Source organism: Mesoplodon mirus (assembly GCF_964341445.2).
Source record: "Mesoplodon mirus genome assembly, chromosome: 14".
In the NCBI taxonomy this organism is placed as follows: Eukaryota; Metazoa; Chordata; class Mammalia; order Artiodactyla; family Ziphiidae; genus Mesoplodon; species Mesoplodon mirus.
In genome coordinates, this window is record NC_138990.1 from 76,788,717 (window position 1) to 76,813,428 (window position 24,712).

General features: G+C 45.4%; 1 protein-coding gene across 1 annotated transcript in view; it reads left to right on the forward strand.

The window, feature by feature from the left end:
* Positions 1–15,312, forward strand: part of B3GNT2 (UDP-GlcNAc:betaGal beta-1,3-N-acetylglucosaminyltransferase 2) — a 31,098-nt gene extending 15,786 nt beyond the window's left edge. The window contains exon 2 of the mRNA XM_082642505.1: positions 12,805–15,312. Within this exon, the coding sequence (XP_082498631.1) occupies positions 12,814–14,007 (1,194 nt within the window). The 5' untranslated portion in view covers positions 12,805–12,813 and the 3' untranslated portion in view covers positions 14,008–15,312. The remainder of the gene's footprint in view (positions 1–12,804) is intronic.
* The last annotated feature ends 9,400 nt before the right edge of the window (positions 15,313–24,712 follow it).

Sequence of the window (24,712 nt, forward strand, 5' to 3'; positions counted from 1 at the left end):
ATGATCTGTGTGTGGAATGCATGTGCATGTTCTGGAGAAAACAAGTAAAAGGGTGAGAGGGTCCAGTTTGTGGCCAACACTTGCTCTTCCATCACCTTTTCTGACATGGCCAGTGTCCCTTCCTCTCAGAGCCTGGAGAGCTGGGCTGCAATGCAGGCCCACTCGGATAACCTCTAGCAGGTGGGAGGACTGTTCTGGGATCCCTTCAGCCTCAGACTGTGGTGCCCCCAGGAAGGGAGGGGGAGAGGAGAGGCAGGGCTTTTTCTGTGTAAAAGCTCTTGCCAAAAAGGTTTGCCCAACAGGTTTGTTAGATTGGGCTGGTTGAAGCTGCTGCCAGTCTCTCATTCCTCAGTGTGGATTAGCACCTACCACAGAGCTGCAGGGACTCCACCAAAGCAGGGGCGGGGCCCGCCTTACCAGACCAGGACCTCTGGGCACCTTAAGACTACTGACTGGTTCCCTTCTGGAGATTCTGTCTACATTATTCCTTTCTCATGCTGCTTAAAAACAAAACGCAACCGCATGGCTTTCTTTGAAACTGCCTACATCTTCTGGGTATCCACAGATGCAATGATTTTACTTCCTAAGTAATTTTTTTTTAAAGTGCAACTTTACTTGAGGATTCTTGAAATCTTCTTTGAGCAACGAGGTTGTGTGGTAGAAAGAGTTTAGACTTGGGGTCAGGGTCCAGGGTCCAAGTGCTGGCTCCACCCAGATTAGCTTTGTGACCTCAGAGTAATTGCTTCACATTTTTGAGTTTGTAACGATTAAATGAGGGCTTCCCTGGTGGCGCAGTGGTTAAGAATCCACCTGCCAATGCAGGAGACATGGGTTCGAGCCCTGGTTTGGGAAGATCCCACATGCTGCGGAGCAACTAAGCCCGTGCGCCACAACTACTGAGCCCGCGTGCCACAACTACTGAAGCCTGCGTGCCTAGAGCCCGTGCCCCGCAACAAGAGAAGCCACTGCAATGAGAAGCCCGTGCACTGCAACAAAGAGTAGCCCCCCCTCGCCACAGCTAGAGAAAGCCTGTGCACAGCAACGAAGACCTAATGCGGCCAGAAATAAATTAAAAAAAAAAAAAAAAAGATTAAATGAGGTGAGAATATCCCGGTGTGGAAAATGGGCAAAGGGCATGAGGAGTGGGAAGTCAGGAAGGAAGCACGTGAATGACGATGGGTCAGTTAAAACAAGCAGAGGTCCTTTTTTTGTGAAGATTAAAAAGAAGGACAGTGTCCACAGTCAACGTGGAGAGTGCTGTGCTCTTGGGTGTGTACAGTGAAAGGATAAATCAATCTGGCTTTTGTTTTTGGTGGGGGATGGGTGGGACAGGGAGTAATTTGATTATATTCTAAATGACTTTAAAAATGTATGTTCTCTTTGTAATTTTTCCAAAGGAAATAATAAGACGATGGACAAAGATGCACATATGAGGTTGTTCATCAGTTTTTCTTTTTCGATTATAGGGAAAATCAGAAACAACTCATGTTTGTTTGTTTGTTTTTAGTATTAGGCTGCGCTGGGTCTTAGTTGAGGCACGTGGGCTCTTAGTTGCAGCACACAAACTCTTAGTTGCGGCATGCGGAATCTAGTTCCCCAACCAGGGATCAACCCAGGCCCGCTGCATTGGGAGTGCAGGGTCTTATCCACTGGACCACCAGGGAAGTCCCCGACTCGTGGGTTAGTGATTAGTAAGCCAGGCCAAATGCCTGTACTCTGTCAGAGGTGCATTAGAGATCTGATGATAGAAGATGAACCCCTCAGATCATGCTGTCTTCCGCTTGTGAACCTAATCTGCTTTATAGAAGTTAAATCTCTGAACACAGTAGCCAACTGTATTTGTAATCAACATGGACATACAATTTAGAAGTTCTTCATTTTTCCCTATTTCATATTCTTGTGTGATTTAGTCAGTCTTCTGTTTGTTTGTTTGTTTTTTTAATAGAGGGGCTGTGAAAGAAAACACGTTCCTATAATCCCTCTGGCAGCAGCATTTGTTACATTAGATGTAGGCATGGTGCACTCCCATCCCGTGGAGAGCCCTTGGGCTCAGTAGCGCTTATCTGTTCTCTCCAGTGGCCTCAGCATCCATCTGCCCACAAACTGGCTGTGTTGGTCTCTGCATGCAGACACCCTGTACCCCCCCCCCCCCCGACTCTTGCCTGCCCTGCTTCTCCTCACATCTCTGAAATCTACCCTGTTTCAAGCCCCACTCAGGTCCCTGCCTCGTCCTCTGATGTCGACAAATGGACTGTCTCGTATTTATTGCTTGTCTATCGATTCACTGTACAGTTTTATACATGTTTTATACACTTTTCCCCTAACTCCAGACTTGAGTAACAGTGTTCCTGGTTGGAATATGACTTCAGGTTGGTGATATAGAGATCTCTAACTTGTATCAGTTTTTAACTATTGCCTGTCAGCTCCAAATTCACCCTTTGTTGCCTGATGTGTAAAAATGGATCAAAGCCTTCAAATATTTTTCCTTTGCCTTCTCTAAGTTGAGGGCTCTGAAGAGGATGTTGCAGGAAAAAGAGATTTTCCTTCCTGGTTCCCAGAGTCTAGAACCAGGCTTCCTGTAGAGCCTGCTGTTTTCCTGCGGGTCTGCAGGCCACAGCTCTCTCCAGCATGTGGCTGCTGTGTCCTCTCTCCAGCTCTGGCAGCCGTGGTAGAAGGGGGAGCCTGTGCCCAGCCCAGGTCGCTGCATCTCTTCAGCCCCCACATGTATACACACTGGGAGCCCCGTGATCCTGGCCATCTAGTGAGCTGGCCACCTGATCTTTGTCCTGAGCAGTGGCCCTGAGCTGTGCCTGTCCGAGTCATGCATTGACGTGCTAAGCTTCTGCAGAGGGCGGCCTCTCCAGTTCCTGTCCCAGCAGCAGCCAGACTCCCTGTGTGTGCATGACTCCTTCCGCACCCTCGTTCTCTGTGCACACCGTCCCAGCAGTCTGCAAGGTTTGTTTCCTGAAACCCTCCTGATGGGGACTCTTGCGTGTTCCAGGCTTTGTGCCTGCATCCCAGAGGGTTGTTCATGCTCTCCTGGTGACTGGACCATCTCTGGCCTAGGCACCCAGGAACTGCCATGTATGCCTACTTCAACAAGCTCTGAACTTTTCTTCCACGCCTGTCCTTTCTTGGGTACTTTTCGTCTGGTACAGGGCATTAGAGTTCTATTCCATCTTTATAGTTACTCAATTATTATATTTTTAAACTTCCCCTGCTTGAATTACTGTGTGGTTTCTGCCTCCTGATTGGACCCAGACTGAAATACATTCCATGTAAGCCAACTAAGCAAACGGAAGGATGAATCAAAGAGAAATCTTCTAGGGATTTCTCTGAGGGCTTGTTGAGAGCCTGCCAGACTCTACTGGTTTGTACATAGGTCCTGGAGCTTGGAGGGGAAACACTTACCAAACCATAGCCATGTACAGGCTCTTAACAAGGGCTTCCAAAGCACATGAAGCTCCCCCAGAAGTGACTGCCTGCATTGCAGCATTTCTTTTCTAAAATGGTTTCCCACCTAGGTAAATAGATGCCTCCAAGCTTCCAGTCTGTACTGGGGCCTGCCTTCCTTTACGCACTTTCACCCTGTCCCTCTGCTATCATGGCCTTGGTGGGGGTAACACTTGCTGGAGGTCCTTCCCTCACCAGGAAGGAATGTGGAGGCTCCTCTGGGGATGGGATAAAGGAGAGTTGGCTTGGGTGTGCTGCCAGAGGAGGGATGGAGCCCTCACCTAGAAGCACTGCTGAATCCCATGCTTCTGCATTCCCACACTGGAGGGCCTGGGCCGCCTGTGGGAAATGAGGGGCTGGGCTGGGCTTTTCACCACAGTTTACCTCTTCAAATCTTGCCCACACCCACCCAGGTGAGACAGATTTCTATAAATACATATGTGTCGTTGACCAACACACATATAGGTGATTTTTCCTGTGTCATCTCTTTGGAGAAAGGGTATGTATATTTAATTAATCTAATTTCTACTGAACATCTGTATTCAGTGAACTTAACCAGATGACCCAAATACCTTTCTATTCAGTAAATGCTGAATGACTCTCAGATGCCATGTGCTGGGGTAATGGTGGTGCAGGGTGAAGACCTTGATCACAGAGGATACCCTAACTCCTGGGAGGTGGGCTCTTCAGGAGTGACACTTGACCTAATTTAGGAGTAGAAGCTCTTCAGGAAGGCATGGCAGACAGAGGGCACTCCTCAGGTGGCAGAGTGAAGCTGGGATTTTTCTGGAAGAGAAATGTGTTTGCGGTAGTGGAGGTTCAAGTGTATATGGTGTAGAGATGGAGGATGTTGGCAGGAGGTGGTGTGAAAGGAAGCACAAATCATCATAAAGGGACCAGAAGGGCATGTGAGTGAGAAGATTGGAGGAATGAGGCTGGTATTTAGGCTGGGGCATATCCTTGGTCAGGAGAACTCACAGAAGAGGGGAAGAGGTCATGAGGCCCTAAGCTCCAAGATTGGAGCAGAGAGGAGTTTTAGAAGACAACACAGTTACAGTTAGGCTATGAGGGAGCGGTGCCATGTTGGTGGTGGTGACCAAACCAGGGAACAGCATGAGAGGGAATGTATGTACAGGGGCTGAAGACTGAGTAGCTGGGGGAACAGGGCATATTTGGGAGCTGTGGGAAGTAAGGCATTGGGTTCCTCCAGTAGCCAGTGGCAGAGCCTGAATGGGATAGAGGACAGGTGAGGAGGAGGTGCAAGTGATGTTACAGAGGTGGGAACACAGATGTGCTGGATGTGGAAAGCAGGGGGAAGAAGCAATTCAAGGTCCTGCTGGGGAGTGCACATGGGAAGTTGATCCATTGCAGATGGGGGGCCCAGGAAGAGAAACTCCACACGGCATTTACTATCTGGAGTTAGCTGGGTCAACTTGTGATACTTCTTCTGGAGGTAATGTTTAAGACGATGGATAGATGGGTTTCTAGAGAGAGAATATTTGTAAAAGAGGCAATGAATGACAAAACTTGGGAAGTATGCTTAGTGTTTGGAGGAGGAATCAGAGCCTGTGAAGGAAAACTATTGAAAGCCCAATGCACAGTAGACAACACCCTGGTGCGGTAGGTTATATCATCCCCATTTCACAAATGAGGAAACTGGGGCTCAGAGAAGTCAAGCAACTTGCATAAGGTCACACAGCTAGTAGTAGGTAGCATAACCAGAATTTAATTCTGGGCTCTCTGACTCCAGGTACCAGACTAACTATGGATCTGGAACATTTCCATCCTCAAAACATCTACGAGCCTTGTTTTATAATGACATAATCTTATACACTGAAGATCTAAAATTCTTACCAGTTTTACTAAAGGCAGGGGCAGGATGGCCTCTGGGAGGGTTAATCCCTGTCACTGTTTACTAAATTTTCCTCTTTCTCCTTTTCTGAAAATTCTATGCACATTTATTTAAAGAATGAACTTAGTGATTGATTTTATTTTAAATGATAAATACCATTTGAGAAAATTAGCTACATTGGGTTTTGGGGGAACTATAATCAATGGGGACCAAAACACGTCCTATAGACACTTTGATGTATAATGTCACCTGTGGGGGCATGTAAGTAAATAGATTCATCATATGTACTTTTCCCTTTAAATTTTGAACATGAAGGGTACTGCTAATGACTATGAAACAAATTCCTTGAATTTAGCTGATAGTTGTTCTAGGACTTACAGACCAGAAAGCAGTCAGACACATGTTCTCGCTTCATGCCAGCTTCTAGGTGAGATTGTGGGGGGAATCCTGGGGCTCCCCGGCACCAGCCCAGGCAAGAACCGAGGCCAGGCTTCTTGCTCCCATTAAGGAACGAGCTCTAGGTATGGCCCAGCTCCTCTGGTCCCACTGAGCTGCTGCACTCACGCCCTTATCACCACCCCACTGTCTGCCCTGAGTGCTGGGAGGTGGCCCCACTTAGCTGCAAGCTCTCTGTGTCTCTTTATCTGAGCAGAATCTGGAAAAGTCTGGCAAGGACCAGGCAACAGATGTTAGAAGCCTGGGAAGTAAGGATTTAGCCACTCTCACCAGGCTTCTGGAGGGAGGATGGGGGAGGTTGGGCAGGCAGAATGACGTACACGTCCCCTGCTCCCGTGGTATGGCAGCGGGCTTGGGCTCTTTATCTCCTGGAGGATTTGTGGGTCCCATTTGTGCAGGAGAGTGAGCAGAAAGCAGGACGCCCCTAGACACGGAGGCCGCCTGCTCACACTCCCGTGACCGAATCAGGAACTTGGATTTCTCGCCTCCAAGCCTCAGCCTGACTAGATGGGGTGGCTGGTCATTTCATTTCCTGATTACAGGAAGGTGCTGCCTTTCTTTTATCTTTCACTTTGGTACTGGGGGTGCGGGCAGCAAAGGCAGTCCTGGGCACAGGTTTTGGACTGGGTCCGGGTGTGGTTGCTGTTCTGTCCCTGACCAGCTACTTGTGGCTGCCTGCCTAGCATGCCGGAGCCCCTTGGGGTGGAGGAGTCAGGCTCTGACTCAGAGCTTTGTGAGAATGGGTCTTTGTAGCTGTCAGTGGCCACATTCAAATGTCTTCTGGCCAGCGCTTCGCTTTCAGAACTGGAGGGAACCTTTTAGGACCATCCTCTTTAGTGGTTCCCAGTCTAGTGTCCAGGAATGGAACATTGGGATTGTTATAGACTGCGTATTGGGAAGCGAAATGACTACAGAATAGTCATTCAGTAAATGTTACTTATGACCCCGCCCTACCTCTCATATCTGACTTTGACTGATGGTAGTTTTGAGGGTTCAGATGTATAAATATAAAGCTTTAAAAATTTTAAATAAAAACAGTTTTTAAAATAATCTTTTAAGAAGATTAACCATTGAAAATCAGACCATCATCCTTTTAGTTCCTTACGTCCTAAGCCTGTGCTGCAGTGTTCACTTGTATCATGGTTTAAAACTCAGATGCTGGAGTTTTAGGAGGAGCCGCTTAGGTTTGAATCCCGGCTCTGCCATCTGCCAGCTGTGTGACCTGGGACAAGTTAAATCTCCTCTCTGAGTATCTGCCTCATAGCATCACTGGTGCCTGGCACATAGCCAGTGGTACCTAAATATTTATTAAAATAAAGCATAAGTGTTCATATTTCACTATTATTTTGAGGAGTCCTCTCTAATAGATGGCTTCAGGCAGAGAGCACGGGCCCACGGAAAGGTGTGCAGTGACCTAGGGATGGATGTTGTGACAGAGCCTGTGCTGAACACCGCAGGGTCCAGTACAGGGCTGGAGTGTCTGGGACTGGGAGGCCATGGCCCAAGCTAGTGATGTGGGCTCTAGAAATGGGGACCTGGCATTAGGATTTGTGTGTGACGTGCCCCAGCCCCCATCCCAGGCAGTCTAGATGTGAGTGGTAGAGGCTGCTGAAGGGGGAAGATGGAGTGGCAGCATTAAAGAATATGAAAATAACCTATAATCCTACCACCCTGATTAACCTGGTTTTGTTTTTGTGTGGTATCTTATCTGGATTTTCACATAGTTTAAGCATGGCATCTGTACCATTTTATAATCCATTTTCAGCTAACACAAATTTTTGTGTGTGTGTCTCTACCTTTCTAAATATTTTAATTGCAAAATAAAGAAGGAAGTTGTTGTTAAACAAAATCAACTGAAGTGTTTTAGAAATTTTAAGACTGTTCAGTCTCTGTTGGGGAGAGTCTACTCCCAAGTACAAAGTGAAAGCTAAGGTTGTTCTTTGTCTGCATATGGGATTTTCTATTTCTGTTACAGTAAAAATTCTCTGTTTCACAGTGAGGGTTGTATAACATCTTCCCTAGCTTCAGGGTAGGTTTTCTTACTCAAAATTCTTTTTGAGCAATGTAACTTCCTGCTCAAAAAAGGACACGGAATTGGTTTTATGTCTGTAATGGGAATATTTAGTCAAATATTCAGAGAGCTTTTTCCCACAGATATTTTTATGGAGGTCACTGCTTTATCCTCCTTTCCATGAACTTTGGTTTATTGTAAGAGTCTAGTTCTCATGCGAGGGACTGTGCCTTGGTCACAAATGAAAGTTGACATTTACACTCGATGGAAATGTATAATTGAGAATCTGGATGGTTTTCCCACCCTTCCTTCTCAGGTTGGTTTGGAAGAAATGCCCTTTAGAAATAGTGGTAAGAGTTAGGCCAAGCTGCACGTTTGGGAATTTAGAAAAAGAAGGCTGGCCCCTTGTCAGAAGTGGGGCTGGGAGCTTCTAGGCTCCAATTTCCCTTTCTTTGGAAAGTCTTTGTAACAACCAAATGTACCATGACCCAGTGATTTGGGTCTTTTCAGCCTTGAGCCAGCCCTTGAGACTTCACTGTTGACCTGGACCAGGTTACAAGAATGTGGCCATGCCTTGTAGAAAAAGGAGGAGATCCCAAAAGCCCTGGATTAGGAGCCAGAAGACTGTGTCATCTTGGCCTTACCTCTTAACACTGTGGTGACATTTAGGCAGCCCAGTTATAACCCTCTTGGAGCCTTTGTTTTTCTCCCTGGTAAAGTGGTATCCTCTCAGCTTCCCTGAGGGGGCACAAATGAGAAATGGACAGGAAATGTTCTGGAATCCTTGAATCAAGGACTCGAATCCTTGAAACAAGGGGAGGATGGTGTCCCTTTGAGAGCCACAAAGCCCTGTCTTGGCTGAGAATATGGGAGGTCCTGGCTGGGTCTTGATGGCAGAAATAAAAGCCTGAATTGCCGTGATAAAGCTGGAAACCTTGGCCAGGGTCAGCAAGCTTAATGCACTCTTCAAAGTATTCCTGAAAGAAGGATTGGTGCTTTTCGTGATACGAAACTTCACACCATCATTTCAGATGGTTCTGGCTGGATTGCAGGTATCCATAGGTCTGGATGCATAACTGGCTCATTTATCTGGAATTATATTATCCACCCTGAATCTTTTCCTAGAAAAATTAACTTACAGTTTCACGACCTGCTATGTAAAAGTACTGTGCTTCTCTTTTTTTCTCCCTTAAGCTGTCCTGTTTTACTGTAGAAATTTCAGGAATAGTCTACTGATATCCATACTCCTTTTGTGAGTTGAAAATTTCTGCCAAGTAGTTAGCTGTTCATAGCATGTGCTGTTTTTCCTTCCAGATCTTCTTGCTCATTGTAGTCTTTCTCTGTTCACCCTCATACTTTTCCTTGTCCTCCTTTCAGCCTGTTCACATGAAGGGCAAGACCAGTGATACTGGGTCAAGTGCTACTTCAGCTTTAGGAAAATTATCCTAATTTAGAGAGAATGGTTTTTTTTTTTTTTTTTTTGAAAGTGTTTTGTCTCGAATTTGGAGGCCAAAAAAAACCCAACTTAAAACTATCCATGATTTATTTGCTAATAAGATGACTGATTCTTTAATTGTATCAGATACCCACACAAATACATTCCAAGTGTCCACTTGAGCTCTCCTGTCCTGGCAAGTTAGGCCCAAAACAAAGAGGTTTAGGGTGCCGAAGATGTACTGGCCTTCAGTTTGCATAAAAGTTGTGCTCAGAGGCTCACTTGAAAGGAGCTGACCTAAGGAGGGCATGGACCATAGACTTATGAATTATTCAGGTTGTGTGTGACTCGGGGCCCTTTAAAACTATAATTAAGGAGTAGGGAATATCTTGTGGGTTTTTTTTTTTTTTTTTACCGCCATCTTTGGAGGAAGTTTAAGAAGGCCCTTTCTTGGTACCTCAGTAGTGGGATTCTTGAGGGGTGGAGGGTGGGTAGTGGTTGAGAAGTGAGGGGAGAATGGAGTGGTGATGGGAGGCTGCTTACCTGGGTGAGCTGAGAGCACCCACATAACTTTATCATCTGCCATGTTCTCTAGCTGTGTACAGGCTTTGAGGAGTGGAAGGTATGGTGTAGGGACTGGTTTTATAAAAACATCTTTTACTTACATATCCTTAACCGAAACTATTTAGCAGTGATAAATACAAGCAACTAGATTTGGATCTACTGGACAGATTTTAAGAGACGCAAAACAGTTTGTGAATTCCCATTATCTAATCTGGGCTGTTCAACGTAGTGATAACTTCACAGCATTCTCAGTGTGACAGATACTTCTGCCTTGAGACTATTTGTTAGAACCCAGTGAATTTTTAAATCTTATAGTAACAAATAAATAAATAAACACTACCCTTGATTAAAATACATAATCAATAAGTTACAAGGATGTAATGGACAGCACAGGGAATATAGTCAATATTTTATCATAACTTTGTATGGAGTATAATCTATAAAAGTAGCAAATCACAATGTTGTATACCTAAAACTAATATAATGTTGTAAGTCAACTATGCTTCAATTTTAAAAAAACAAACAGGGCTTCCCTGGTGGCGCAGTGGTTGGGAGTCCGCCTGCCAATGCGGGGGACGCGGGTTTGAGCCCTGATCTGGAAGGATCCCACATGCTGCAGAGCAGCTAAGCCCGTGCGCCACAACTACTGAGCCTGCGCTCTAGAGCCTGCTAGCCACGACTGCTGAGCCCGCGTGCCGCAACTACTGAGGCCCATGTGCCTAGAGCCCGTGCTGCATGGCAGGAGAAGCCACTGCAATGAGAAACCTGTGCACCACAACAAAGAGTGGACCCTGCTCACTGCAACCAGAGAAAGCCCGCGTGCAGCAACGAAGACCCAATGCAGCCAAAAATAAATAAATTAAATAAATTAAAAAAAAAACAAATAAACAAAATCGCATGCTCCTCCAGTGATACCAAACTGTTTCCTTTACACCATCCTTTTTGAACTTTCACATTTTGTATTGAAATTTTAGAAGAATCAATGTTTATTAACTGCAGCCCCCCCAATAAAAAAACCCATTTTGTTCTAGAGGTCAGAGAAGAGTGGCTACCATTTGACATGGTGGTCTTAGAACCCCCATCACCTTGGCTAGGATTCCAGCTCTGCCCTTAACACAGTTACTTCTTTAAATCTGTTTCTTCAGGTATAAAATAGGAATAAAAGTAACAATACCTACTTCAGAGGCTCCTTGTATCAAGATAATAATGCACCGTGCCTGAGAAGCAATACTTCTTTGGGATTCTTTTCTGAGCATGAATTCTCAACTGTAGAATTAACCTGATAAGAAAATTCTTTTTTTTTTTTAATTTGTTTTTGGCTGCATTGGGTCTTTGTTGCTGTGCATGGGTTTTTCTCTAGTTGTGGCGAGCAGGGGCTACTCTTCATTGCAGTGCACGGGCTTCTCATTGCGGTGGCTTCTCTTGCTGCAGAGCACGGGCTCTAGGCACCTGGGCTTCAGTAGTTGCAGCACGTGGGCTCAGTAGTTGCGGCACGTGGACCCTAGAGCTCGCGGGCTTCAGTAGTTGTGGCACGTGGGCTCAGTAGTTGTGGCGCACAGGCGTAGTTGCTCCGCGGCGTGTGGGATCTTCCCGGACCAGGGCTCAAACTCGTGTCCCCTGCATTGGCAGGCGGATTCTTAACAACTGTGCCACCAGGGAGGTCCCAACCTGATAAGAAAATTCTTTACCGAGTATTGCCATTCCACTTTTTGGGGTTGTCTTTTAATGTCAAGCTTATCTAACTGGTTGTTCTTGGGCCATCTGTCTCACTAGTGTTAGAACTCTGCAGTTACAACCCCAGCAAACCATCTCATTACTCTTTCTTTGTTCTGTTGCCCACAGCCTGAAATCTATTCTTAGCCTTTGATATTTCACTAAAATGTCGTTTTCATTTCTCTTTTCCTTCTTGCTATAAACAGCAGGGATCTTAAGAATACAGTTTGACTTTTGACAAATGTATACACCCATGAAACCTCATCCAAATCAAGACATACACAGTATATGTCTATACCCAGGAAGGCCCCTCCTGACTCTCTCCATTCAAAATCCCTACCCCTATCACTTTCAGATTTCTACGGCCTAGATTAATTTTGCCTTCTTGAACCTAACATAAATGGAGTTTGAGGTCTCTCTCTCCCTCACTGTTGTTGCTCATGGCAGTAGTTTTCCTCTTTATTGCTAGGGGTTGTTCCAGTGTATGAATATAGCACAGTTTCATAATCCATTCTTCTGTTGATGACATTTTCGTTCGTCTCAGTTGTGGGCGACTTGGATGAAGTTGGTGTGAAGCTGGTTTCATCTCTCTGAACACAGTGTGGTTAGTGTCTCCTCCACCTCCTAACCCTGCAGCCCTGGGCAAGTGTCTTAATCTTTCTGCCTTGGTTTCCTCATCTGTAAAATGGAAGGTCAGGAAGCAATTCAAGGTTGTGGCCACCATTTAAAAAAAAATAGAGTAAAATAGGGGATCAAAGTGAATGACATGGACCTGCACATGTTGCAACTCACATAAATACAGTTATGTGTGTGTGCAGGTATGTACATAATAACAAATATAAACTGTATTTGTTATTATGATTTGTGAGTACATCCGTTTGCAGCACACTGATTTGTATATGTCCTTGTGTAAGCAAGGAAGTTGAAGCACCTGTGAATTATCTAGTTAATGCGTATCTTTGCCCTCCAGTGTCCAAAACAGCCACAATGTTAAGGGTCATTTATACACAGCTCACTATAGGCCAGCCACTGTTTTAAAAGCTTACATATAAAGGCATATAGCTCTCACAACCGTCCTATGAAGTGGGTTATTATTCCCATTTTATAGATGGAGAAGCTGAGACATTGGTTATACAACTTGCCCAAGGTCACAGAGCTTGAATCTAGGATGATAGGGCCATGATTTGAACCCAGGCAGTGCAAGTCTGGAATCTGTGCTCTAAACCGCTATTCCGGGGGACATAAAAGAGGCAAGTGACATGTGAGCAAACGCAATTAATAATAATCTAATCAATACAATGCTCCTCTCTTTTATTTCAGATATGAGAAATGAGTGTTGGACGTCGAAGAATAAAGTTGTTGGGAATCCTGATGATGGTAAATGTCTTCATTTATTTGATTGTGGAAGTCTCCAAAAGCAGTAGCCAAGAAAAAAATGGAAAAGGGGAAGTAATAATACCCAAAGAAAAGTTCTGGAAGATATCTGACCCTCCCAAGGCATATTGGAACAGGGAACAAGAAAAGCTGAACAGGAAGTACAATCCCATTTTGAACATGTTAGCCAACCAGACAGGGGAAGCATACGGATTTTCCAACATAAGCCATCTGAATTATTGTGAACCTGACCTGAGGGTCACGTCAGTAGTTTCAGGTTTCGACAGTTTGCCAGACAGATTTAAAGACTTTCTGTTGTATTTGAGATGTCGAAATTATTCACTGCTTATAGATCAACCTGATAAGTGTGCAAAGAAGCCCTTCTTATTGCTGGCGATTAAGTCCCTTACTTCACATTTCGACAGAAGGCAAGCGATTCGGGAATCTTGGGGCAAAGAAACCAATGTGGGGAACCAAACAGTGGTGCGAGTCTTCTTACTGGGCCAGACCTCCCCAGAGGACAACCATCCTGACCTTTCAGATATGCTGAAATTTGAGAGTGAGAAGCACCAAGACATTCTTATGTGGAACTACAGAGACACCTTCTTCAACTTATCTCTGAAAGAAGTACTCTTTCTCAGGTGGGTGAGCACTTCCTGCCCAAATGCTGAGTTCGTGTTCAAGGGTGATGATGATGTTTTTGTGAATACCCATCACATCCTGAATTACTTGAATAGCTTATCCAAGAACAAAGCCAAAGATTTGTTTATAGGTGATGTGATTCACAATGCTGGACCTCATCGGGATAAGAAACTCAAGTACTACATCCCGGAAGTTGTTTACACTGGTGTCTACCCACCTTATGCAGGGGGAGGTGGATTCCTGTACTCCGGCCACCTGGCCCTGAGGCTATACAATGTAACTGACCAGGTCCTTCTCTACCCCATCGACGATGTTTATACTGGAATGTGCCTTCAGAAACTTGGCCTCGTTCCAGAGAAACACAAAGGCTTCAGGACATTTGATATAGAAGAGAAAAACAGGAATAACATTTGTTCCTATGTAGGTTTGATGTTGGTACATAGTAGGAAACCTCAAGAGATGATTGATATTTGGTCTCGGTTGCAAAATGCTCATTTAAGTTGCTAAATTATGTACAAAACTAAATTTTGCATAGAAAGATGTATCTCAAATAGTTCCCATGTTGTGTTCTCTCACATTAGAGGTAATTTCTATGTAAAACCATCAAAACTGCCTTTATGAGTAGTATCCATATGAGGGCCTCTAAACCTTTCAATGTAGTACTTTCTGAAGAGGGAAAGCAGAAGATCCTAATTTTTATGTAGGATATGACAGGATGAATGGTTCTGACCCTTCCTGCTGGCTAGTGGTCATTATTTTCTAACTTGTCCCCCTTGTCATCTGAAATCATGTTTCTGGAATCTGATCGTGTTAAGTTATTTTTGTTTTGCCCTCATATGATGGTAATCCTATTTCCCATTATAATGAGTGAATTATCTGCAATTTAGGTATTCATAAACCTATTGGCTACAAAGACACTGTTATATATGACTCAATGCTTTTTGTGAAATGGAATTACATTTATTTTCATGAAATTTGGATGAATTTTTTAAATAGTCAGGAAAAATTAACTTCTGTTGAAATTTCCTGCTGCCCCAACATTTCCTTGGGTTAATCTAATCAATCAGTTTTGCAAAATGGGAATCACCGTGTGACATTCATCCAGTTTATCTAGTATGGTCTTTTGGTCATAATAAGGAGAAAGCTTAACTATCTTGTATTTCGTTTGCTGGGTGGTCTCGTGATAGTTCTCTCTTTTTTAGTATTTGAAAATAATGAGTATGATTCCATAACCTTCAAACTGAAGATTGAATTGACCCTGGTAACCATATTGTGTTTATGATTTTTCATTGTGGACCAGGAAAGCATATGTAACTTTTGAACTTTAAGTGAAAAGATTGAAGTTGCAGACCTTTTTATCAGTGGTTTTTCAGTTTAAAACTGCACAATTCTATTCTTGCCACATGATTACATGTTGCTTATAAAAAATTATTATCCTGAGTAGTGACTGCTTTCCTGTCTCAGTGTAGAAGTGCCTGTGTTTTTATTTATTGTTCAGATCAAATACCAAAACATTTTCTTAAATATATTTTGTGTAATATTTTATTTGTATACAGTGTTGGTGATTAATTATTTAACTAGAGCATGGTATTTTAAGTAGTAAGTATAACATATGTTAAATAAAGTTAATTGTTATTTTTGAATTAAAAATTTGGGGGGGGTATGAACTAGAATTCTGCCAAACTATTGCTTATATATACTGTCTTGTAACATGCTTTCTTGAGACATTTTTGTGTTATAGATATGAAGATTCTTACCAGATGTGATACTGGGGACTGTAAGCAGATGGAAATAAAGTCACCATATTTTTAATTGTCACGTGTATTGTGTAATCTATAATCTCTGTTTCCAGCATTTAATTACATTTTCCCCAAAGATGCCATTTTTCCCCCCAGAAACTATTACAGTAATATTGAACTATACCTTTTCATCTGTCTTTGTATTTAAAATTCTTAAAAGTGCTTTCCCATGTAGTCTTTAGAGAGGAGTATGAATACTTATTTACACTTCCACTTTCAGTGAGTATAAAGGATTTAACTCTTTATACTCACTGAAAATGGAGTGAGTGGGGCTTCTTTGCTGTGCAGTGGTTGGGAGTCCACCTGCCGATGCAGGGGACATGGGTTCGTGCCCCGGTCCGGGAGGATCCCACATGCCGCGGAGCGGCTGGGCCCGTGAGCGATGGCCGCTGAGCCTGTGCATCCAGAGCCTGTGCTCCGCAACGGGAGAGGCCACAGCAGTGAGAGGCCTGTGTACCGCAAAAAAAAAAAAAAAAAAAAATGGAGTGAGTGGAATGGAGCAGCGTCTTAAAGATTGTATCATCCTAAGCCATGTCCATTTTGGGGTTTGTATCCACGGTGATGAAACATAGAGCAGCTTTGACCACTTAAGTTTCTTTCCTAGACTTTTGTTGAGAAGAAACTGCTAACGCTCAATTAAAAACAAGTAGGCATTGGATGAAACTCAAAAAACAGAACTGTGAGAACATGTAGCACACTGTCCTCTCCTAGTGGGAATGTTGAGGCCATACATGTGAGCGAGTATGAGGGCACAGACACTTGATATGGGTTTGAAGATTTGTAAGCTTGGTCCTTCTAAAGGGTTCATGTGCCTGCATCTGACCTCTCTGCTCCAGTGGTTGCGAGTAGAGGGTGGTGGCCACATCACCACATCAGGTTTAGAGAAGAGTAATGAAGCTCTCAGAGCATTCATAGGCATTTGGTTCACAAATTGCTTGTGTCCATGTAACTTGACCATGTGTTCTTAAGTAATAGATTTCTCCTCTGAGGAAGATTTAATTTTTTTCTTTTAGGGAGTCTCCTTCACTGAGATTTCAAGTCTACAGAGAAAGAAGAGATGTAGCAGGTTTTGAAACATGTTTGGAGGAGCACTGAGGGCCTTTGGTGAGCCTCTTCTTGACATGTGCCATTATTCGAACATCAGTCCTTGGTGCTGACAATGTCTGGTGGGTGAGATGCTCTCTGGCTCTTCTTTATTAGACAGAAGCTCTCATGCAGTTGTTACCTGAGCCCACAACACTGGTCATCGACCTCGTGGGATGACCCTTTTCAGCAAAGGGATACTAGATGTTACAGCTTTCCACATGCTTGGGCTCAGTGTTGGTACTGACTGACCCCGTGCAAGCGCTGTTGGTGCCCATGAGGTGGATTCTCACCTGAGCTTCCGTCTCCTGGATGTAAGCATTACAGCCTAATTCACTTTTGGAGAACTGTTCAACAACTGAGGCCTCAGTGGAAACTGCTTTTTGGACCTTTTTTCATGGTTACTCCTAAGTCATGTTGTTTTTGAGTTTGAGGGTTTTTGAGTTTGAGGGTCAAAAAGGCTAAATGAGCATTGCCAGAGTTTGGACTTTTCATAAACCCAACCACACCTTAAGAGGAAAAGGGTGAAAGAGACCAGAATGGCTCATTTCCATCCCTGACCCTGGTTTCCTTTCTTGAGTTGGTTGAGAGAGAATGGAAAAGAAGAGCAGGAAGTTTGAGTCTCACTTGAAGTTGAATCCAGAATTAAAGGCACCCAAAGTGTGACCACCTCCTACTTTTCTACTCCTGATTGGTATGGTCTGGAAGTCTGATGTTCTGGGTTATCTTGTTTCCCTTAGATGCAGGAAGGGAGAATGCATTTATGAAGGTAAAGGGTGGCTTATTTTCACTTCCAGGAAAGCTGAAATGAAAGAAGCCTTTACTTGGGCCAAAAGTTAACTTTTCTGTGATTTGCCTTAAGAAAAATGTCAGATGAAGTAAAAATTCTTGTTTAGAACAGGAAAGTAAATACTTCATGTGCAGGGCTGTCTAGATTATAGGATAAATTAGTTTTTCCTTTATGTTAATTCTATATTAGTTTTATTTTTTAAATGCTAGGGTCATCTGCCAAGTAATTTTGAAACTGAGCTTTACCTAATTAATGTTAACAATCTGAAAATATTTATCATGATTTATTTAGGTCTCAATACACTTGAAAGTTTTTTTGCCCTTAATATCTTTTTTTAAAATAAATGTATTTATTTATTTATTTATTTATATATTTATGGCTGCGTTGGGTCTTCATTGCTGTGCGTGGGCTTTCTCTGGTTGCAGCGAGTGGGGGCTACTCTTCACTGCGGTGCGCAGGCTTCTCATTGCGGTGGCTTCTCTTGTTGCAGAGCACAAGCTCTAGGCGCGCGGGCTTCAGTAGTTGTAGCTCGCAGGCTCCGTAGTTGTGGCTCGCAGGATCTGGAGCGCAGGCTCAGTAGTTGTGGTGCACGGGCTTAGTTGCTCCATGGCATGTGGGATCTTCCTGGACCAGGGCTCGAACCCATGTCCACTGCATTGGCAGGCGGATTCTTAACCACTGCGCCACCAGGGAAGCCTGTCCTTAATATCTTGAAAGATAGAGGCCAAGAATGAGGAACTTTTGTCTTTAAGGAGGCCCTAAAATCTTGTTTGTTCACATCACATATGAAATTCCATATTTATTAATTGTAAGACTCAGTACTTTTTATATACCACTAAAAAGCCCAATATGATTTGTGTCAATTGTACAATATGCCTCAATTGCGGGGCTGTTAAAAAATGAACTATTACATCTTAGAATAATTGAAGTACTGCATTAATGTGTGTATATGTGTGTGTGTATGCCCTTAAATTGAAAGATGAAGCCTCATTTAGGTTTATTTGAAAGATGGAGACCTGTTTAGGTTTATTTCCTGCTTCTCTCACTTTAATCTGTGTTTAGGAATTTTCACCCAAGCAACCATTGTAGTGGCTTCTGAGCTTTGGCAGTTGTTTTCTTCCTGTCTGTTGTGCATTGTGAAAGGGAATTATTGATTGCGCTGAAGCAGCAGAAGTAGAGTTTTTAATTTGATTGTAATCCAAGGGCTTATTTCGAAGTCAGGGGCCAGGCGGTTGAACAATGGTGCTTGCAGCTTCCCGACAGCTGCCCTGTATCAGGGAAATGCTCTTTCATCCTACGCAAGCAGTAAGCCGGCCACATGAAGAACTTGCATCCTCATTGTCAGCATGGGCTCACTCATTGCTCTGGAATCCTACCATCCTGTGTACAGCCCATTGCTAGCCTGTCTTCAACTAACACTCTCTTCTAGCTCATCATCCAAGCCCTTCCCCCAATTGGCTTTCCTAACCATTCTATTGAAAGGCCATCAGTAACTCTGATCCTGGTACCAACTTCAACCACCTCTTCTTTTAAAATAATTATATCAAAATAAGATATTATCCTACCCTTGGTTGGGGTTCTTCCAGAAACATCTTAAAGAGGAGGATTCTAGCTCAAGTTAGTGTTTTGGGAAGTGCAGGTGCATGGTCCATGGTGAAGTGATGTTGGGAAGGCAGACAGCCAATAGGAGTATGTGTTAAGCCAACGGGCACCATGGAACTGGATCTCAGCCCCTGGGGCATCTCTGAAGAACAGTCCAGAAAACTTGCGTCAGAAGGATCCCTCCTCCAGCCCGGGGGGGTGGGGCGGGCAGGGGGCTGGGCTATTTTTTGTAACAGTTCTATTGAGACATTCAAGTGTGCTATGATTTTGAGTAGATTAGGGTTGTGCTGTAACTATCATTACAGTCCATGACAGAAACAATTTAGTTTTCAGTCATAACTGTTCTATTACTTAGCCCTTTACAGAAATTATTTATTTTGGCTATGTCTTTTACTTTTTAAAAAAATTTCCAAAGCAATATCTTGTTCTCTGAATACTCCTCTTTCCATAGCCGCCTGTTCTTTATGGATGCAATTACTTCCTATAAGAAAATAAATTAGACATTTATTTTGATAATCCACAGATTTTCTAAGGGCTTGGTTATGAAGAGAGTATTAAGTGATTATTTGCCATTTTTGTGAATGAAGGATTGAACTGACTTTATAAGTTCCTGAGAAGGATTTCTTTTTCAAGGCTATTCACCCAAAAGGTCACTTCCCTGCATTTGGAGTGAGGGTTTGTATGCGTGTGTGTCTTGGTTTAGGCCGATGTCCTTTCAGGGGCTGAGCAGGTGGGGAACAGGTAGATTTGACCCCAGAAGCTGGAGCTGCCTTTCCTTTTTTTTGCTCTGGGCTTGTTTGGGGTGTTCTGCTTAGCTTCTCCCAACCCACATACTGCATCTCTCTGTTCAGTTTAGGGAACATTTCCTAGCATGTAAGCATCTGAGCTCATGCTCACCCAACTTGTGTATATATGTGTGTGCATGTGCGTGCGTGTGTGTGTGTGTGTGTTTGGTGGGGGGCAGTGCTGGTCCAGATGGTGTGCAGCCAGGCACCCCCATTGCTTCCTCGAACCTGGGAACTTCTGTGGGGCTCCCATGGGAAGGCCGGCCGCGTGTCCCCTGCAGCCTTTTCTTGTTCATGTTCTGGACTGTGCTTTCCTTCTGGTTTGTCCATTAATACAATTCCGTGTGTTTTCCATCTTTCCGAGAGGAAATCTTTCTGTTGCTGGTACCATGTTCGTTGCCAGTGCTGCCTTGGGTTTCTTCATTTTTGTCTCCCTTATTGTCATTTCAAGGTGATTTTAGTAGTGGGAGGAGGCCAGCACTTCTGACCGCACTCTATTCTGAACCGGAGTCCCCAGGCTGTTCCTCCTAGCCCCTGACCTCTGCGGCGTTTCACCCCACGCTCTCCCGCCTGCCCTGTGCGACAGGCACTCCTCACCCATCTGCGCCCCCACCCTCTGCTCCTTCATCCTGTCAGCTCCCTGGTTCTGAGCTGCCCACGCTGCTCCCACAGCCTCCTGCCGGGCCTCTCCCTTAGGGTCCTCCTGCTGCACCGCTCCCCAGTATTCCCACCACTGAACCCCACTCTTCAGTCTACCTCCAGTGAAGAAACCAGTGGGAAACCTTCCAAGTTCATTTCTCGGCCCACCCCTCCTCCTCTGCCGCCCTCCTGTCCTTCACTCAGTTCCTCCTCTGCAGGACCTGCCTACCTGGCTTCTCCCTGTAGGGACAGATCTGCCTTGAAGCCCAGCACACTCTCGGGGTCACACTTGTCCACTTTATAGACTTAGGGTCACAGCCAGACCCCCCAGATGTCCCCCCTGCCCCCACCCCCCATCCTGGGGAAATGGGTCTCTGAGGCCCCAGGTCTGGGGGAGGCCTTACGAAGTGGGAGGGGTTCCATTTTATGGTTTCTACAGTAAATTTTCCCCTGACTTAAAAGGACTGTCCCTTGGCTCCTGGTCTCTTTGAATGCTTTTACCTCTGGGACAGGTAGGGGTCGGGTGCAGACCTTCAGTTCCCCTCCAAGCGGCTCTGGGTTGCCCAGGAGCGTGGTGGATGTGTGAATGCCCCTCTGATCAAGGAAGAAGATTAGTATTCAAGGTCAGTTCCTTTGTTGTCGGGGTCAGAGCACTTGCTACCTTGCCTTGTCCTTGTTGATATCTGCCCTGTGCTCCCCCTCAAAGCACCCTCAACCCTCCTCTGACTGCCTTGGCACGAGGCCTCTCCTTCCCTCCCTTGTTTGTCTTTATTATCCTGGTGGTGACAATGGGAATTGGCCTGAAAGGGCCTGGGCCAAAGCTGTCTCCCCCTGTCCTGTCCTCCACGCTGTCCCCTGTGCTGCAGCTACTGAAGGGTGGGGTGGGAGTGAGGGCTGGCCCGGGGAAGGGGGCTCTGGGGCTTGTTCACAGACACCCGGCCCTGCCCAGGCAGCACCCCTTCAGCTGCCCAAAATTCCTGAGTGGGTGGGAGGTGGCCAGGCCTTCCTCGCCTCGGTCTGGTCCTATCCAAGCTCTCCCTGGACAAAGGCCTGGCGCTTGCCTCCTTTGAATCAGTGGCCCTCTGGACTCTTCCTCCTCTCGTTCAAGGGTTCAAGGCACTGGGCTCAGAATGCCTTTTCCCATTTGTCCCACCTCATTGCAAAATGGGATACAGTCATGAGATGTTAACCAATCATTGGATGATTTATTTCTAGTCTGTGGGTAGAGAAGAGGATGGAAACACAGAATTTTGTTGGCCCATCGCCAAGTTAGCCAAGGGGCAGGCTTGGAGGGGCCTAGCAGGAAACCTCACTGTGCAGAGACCCAGGGTCAGACAACAGGTGCCACGGGCCAGAATGGCAACAAGGCTCAAGTCCTGTCTGTTCTGCCCGTTGGAACCTTGAGGCCCAACACACCAGAGCGGCAGTGAGTCAGGAGCCAGAGTTGCAGATTGTGCGGCCTCTGGTCTGCTCTTATCCCCCTGGCTGGTGAGATGGGAGAACCCCAGAGAGGCACAAGGAGAGAAGAACCAAGAAAATGATCAAACCTGGGCAATCCCGAACCTCTTAAATAGCAGTAATCTCACATGTATTTTTCCTCTTGTGGGATGTAAGAAATGAGTATTGAGGGCTAAAGTTGTCGGGCTTAGAGTTGGTGGGAAATGCCTTTATTTATTTGATTTCGAAAGCCTCCCAGAGTGAGTCACTGTGGAAGGAATGAAGAAGGAGGGGCTGTGAGGCATGGTCAGAAAAGCTAGAGAAACATCTCACTCATGGAGTCCTGCTGGATTGGAGAACAAGATGAACAGAAGATGCAGCACAACCCCATGGAGAGCCCGCTGGCCCATGAGGCGGGGGAGGAGCATTTCATGGCCTGTCTTGCTGGTCACACTTACAGAAATCGCAGAGGTGCTTATTGGAATGAGCTGGCACGGTCCCTGCAACTGAGTACCTGCTCAACAAATAGGAGCTATTTTAACAATTTAACAAACTCGGCTGTGGCAGAGTTTTAATAATATGGCAAACAAAATATTTTCTGCTTTACTCAAAGTCTGGGCATTTTTCATTGCTGGTAGACCAACCCTGTAAGTTATTCTTCTGAGATGGGATTGATTTGTTTGGGGAATCTTGCACTTAGAAAACTTGAAATTCAAAAATAATTTAAAAATTTTAATTTTGTATTAATTTTTTGTTTCCAGAAAAGTTGTAGAGCAGAGAGTACCCATATACGTCCACCCAACTTTCCCTAACGTTAACATCTTACATAACCACATCACAATGATCAAAATGAACATCAACCAACCAACAACAGGAAATCAGTACTGCTCTAATTCTATTACCTACACTACAGACCTTATGGGATTTTACTAATTTTTTCCACTAATGTCCATTAGGCTCCTGTTCAAGGTCCCACATTACATGTAGTTATTTTTCCTTGGCCTTCTGCAGTCTTAGTTTCTAAACCTTTCCTTGCCTTTCTTGACTTTAATCTTTTTGAAGTGTACTCATTATTTGAACAATGTCCTTCAACTTGGGCTTGTCTGATGTCTTCTCAGGATTTGCGTGAGGTTTTGTATTTTTGGCAAGAATACCACAGAGGTGGTGTTTTGCCCTCAGTGCGTCCTGTTGGGGGCTCCTGGTGTCACTATGTCCCATTCCTGGCAATTTTAACCTTTGTTTAACCTGGTTTCTCCTCTGTAAGGTACTTTCTCTTTGTAGTTAAGAAATATCTTGGAGGGTATTTGTACATTTAAAACTAACAAGTAACTGAGTTAATGCATCTAAAGCACTTAAGGCCTGGTGTGTAGTAAGTGCTCAAGGAATATAGCTGTTGTTTTTTTCATCATCACTTTTATTGCTGCCTCCGTCCCAGTTCTGTCCCTGGTTTTCCTCTGGTGTTGGCTACCTTTACTGTTCCCTTCATTATCCTCTGCATACCCTGCCGATCCAACCTGCACTGGTCACTTCCTCACGTTGGGGTTGGCTTTCTCATTCAAACCGTCTGTGGCCTCAGGAAGGGCACAGAAGAGCTGGAGGCGTCTCGGCACATGGGGGTTGGGGTGGGACAAGAGCCTACTGTTACTCCAGGGTGAGGGGAAAGCCTGCTAACAGGAGGAGTGCTCATGTCTCTTTATGGGATGTGCTTACTTTAGAGGGGGCCTTGGCTGGGGAGGCCGGCTGGCCCATATCATTCACGGTGGGAGTCTGGACCAGACCCCGAGGACCCACGGTCACATTCCTTGTGGACCTGCAGGGACAGGATGAAGGAGAGCCCACCTGGCTGAGGCCTTGAAGCAGGAATGAGCCAGAGGCAGACCTCCTTCTGTAGAAGGTGGTGGAGTTTTCTCCAGCGAGGTGGTGGGTTGCTGCTCTGAGCCACCTTCAGGGGTCACTCTAAGCGGGAGGGTCAGGGGTGGAGGGAGCCCTGAGCCCTCCCTCCCTGCACAATGCCCAAGTAAAGCGACCCTGGCTCCGCCTCGATGAGAGCAGGGGCTCCTCAGCCAAGGTCAGGAGATGCCAGTGCTCTCAAGGAAGCCTGCTACAAACTGCTTTCCAGGAGGTTCCTTGTCCTTCTAACACACACAGTTTTGTTTGCAGAACGGCTTTTCTTGGCAGCCTTCTCAGCCTCCCAGACTCTTCCCGTACTTTAGAGCACTCGGGCTCTATTTTGACACAGGGATGAAGTTTCCCATGTTTGAAAATAGCTGCCATGCAGAGGACTGTTGTAGCTACTGTTTTTGCCTGCAGCCCACTTTCCTTCATCCTCCTCCTTCTGGAAGCAGACTGAGCCCCGGGACTGGAGGGTTGGGCACGTGGCCGACCAGGACCCACGGGAGTCCTCCCTGCGCTGGGAGAGGGGTGCTCTTCTTCTTCGGGGCTGATGGAATTGCCCGGCCAGCTCCCTGACTCTCTTCAGGAAGCTTCCCATCGGCAGAGGAAACAAACAAGGGTGACTCGTGTGGAAGCAGGAAGGTGGGGTGGAGAGGGCGATGGTGACACATGGGAGCGTTTGAGCCCTGGGTCCACGTCCACCGTCAGCCCTTCCCGGCTATGTGAGTCAACGCGTTCCTTTCCTCTCAAGCTCGCCGGCTATGTGAGTCAATGTGTTCCTTTCCTCTCAAGCTCGCCGGGGTTGGGTTTCTTGGTCCTGGCTGACGCCATGAAGCCTAGTTCCTTCCCTGAGTTCTAGGTTGAGCCCAGCTGTGGATACCTCCAGATTCCTACACCAAGGCACCCAATTTCAGGTCGATTTCTCCCAGGAGGCAGCTGGGGATGGGAGTTGATGTACTTATCTTAGGCCAAAGAATCTGGGTGGAAAGATCTAGGAAGCAGGAAGTAGGAAGTAATCTCCTTTCTCCCAGCGTGTGTTCAGCGCCGGTCTGGAGATCCCCGGATGAGAGAGTTTACAGCTTCTCTTTCAGGGTCAAGTTTATAGGCTCAGTTTATAAGTGTTAGCTCTGGTTGACATGTGAAGAGCCAAAAAAAGAAAAGGAAGAGGCGTGTGTGTGCTCACG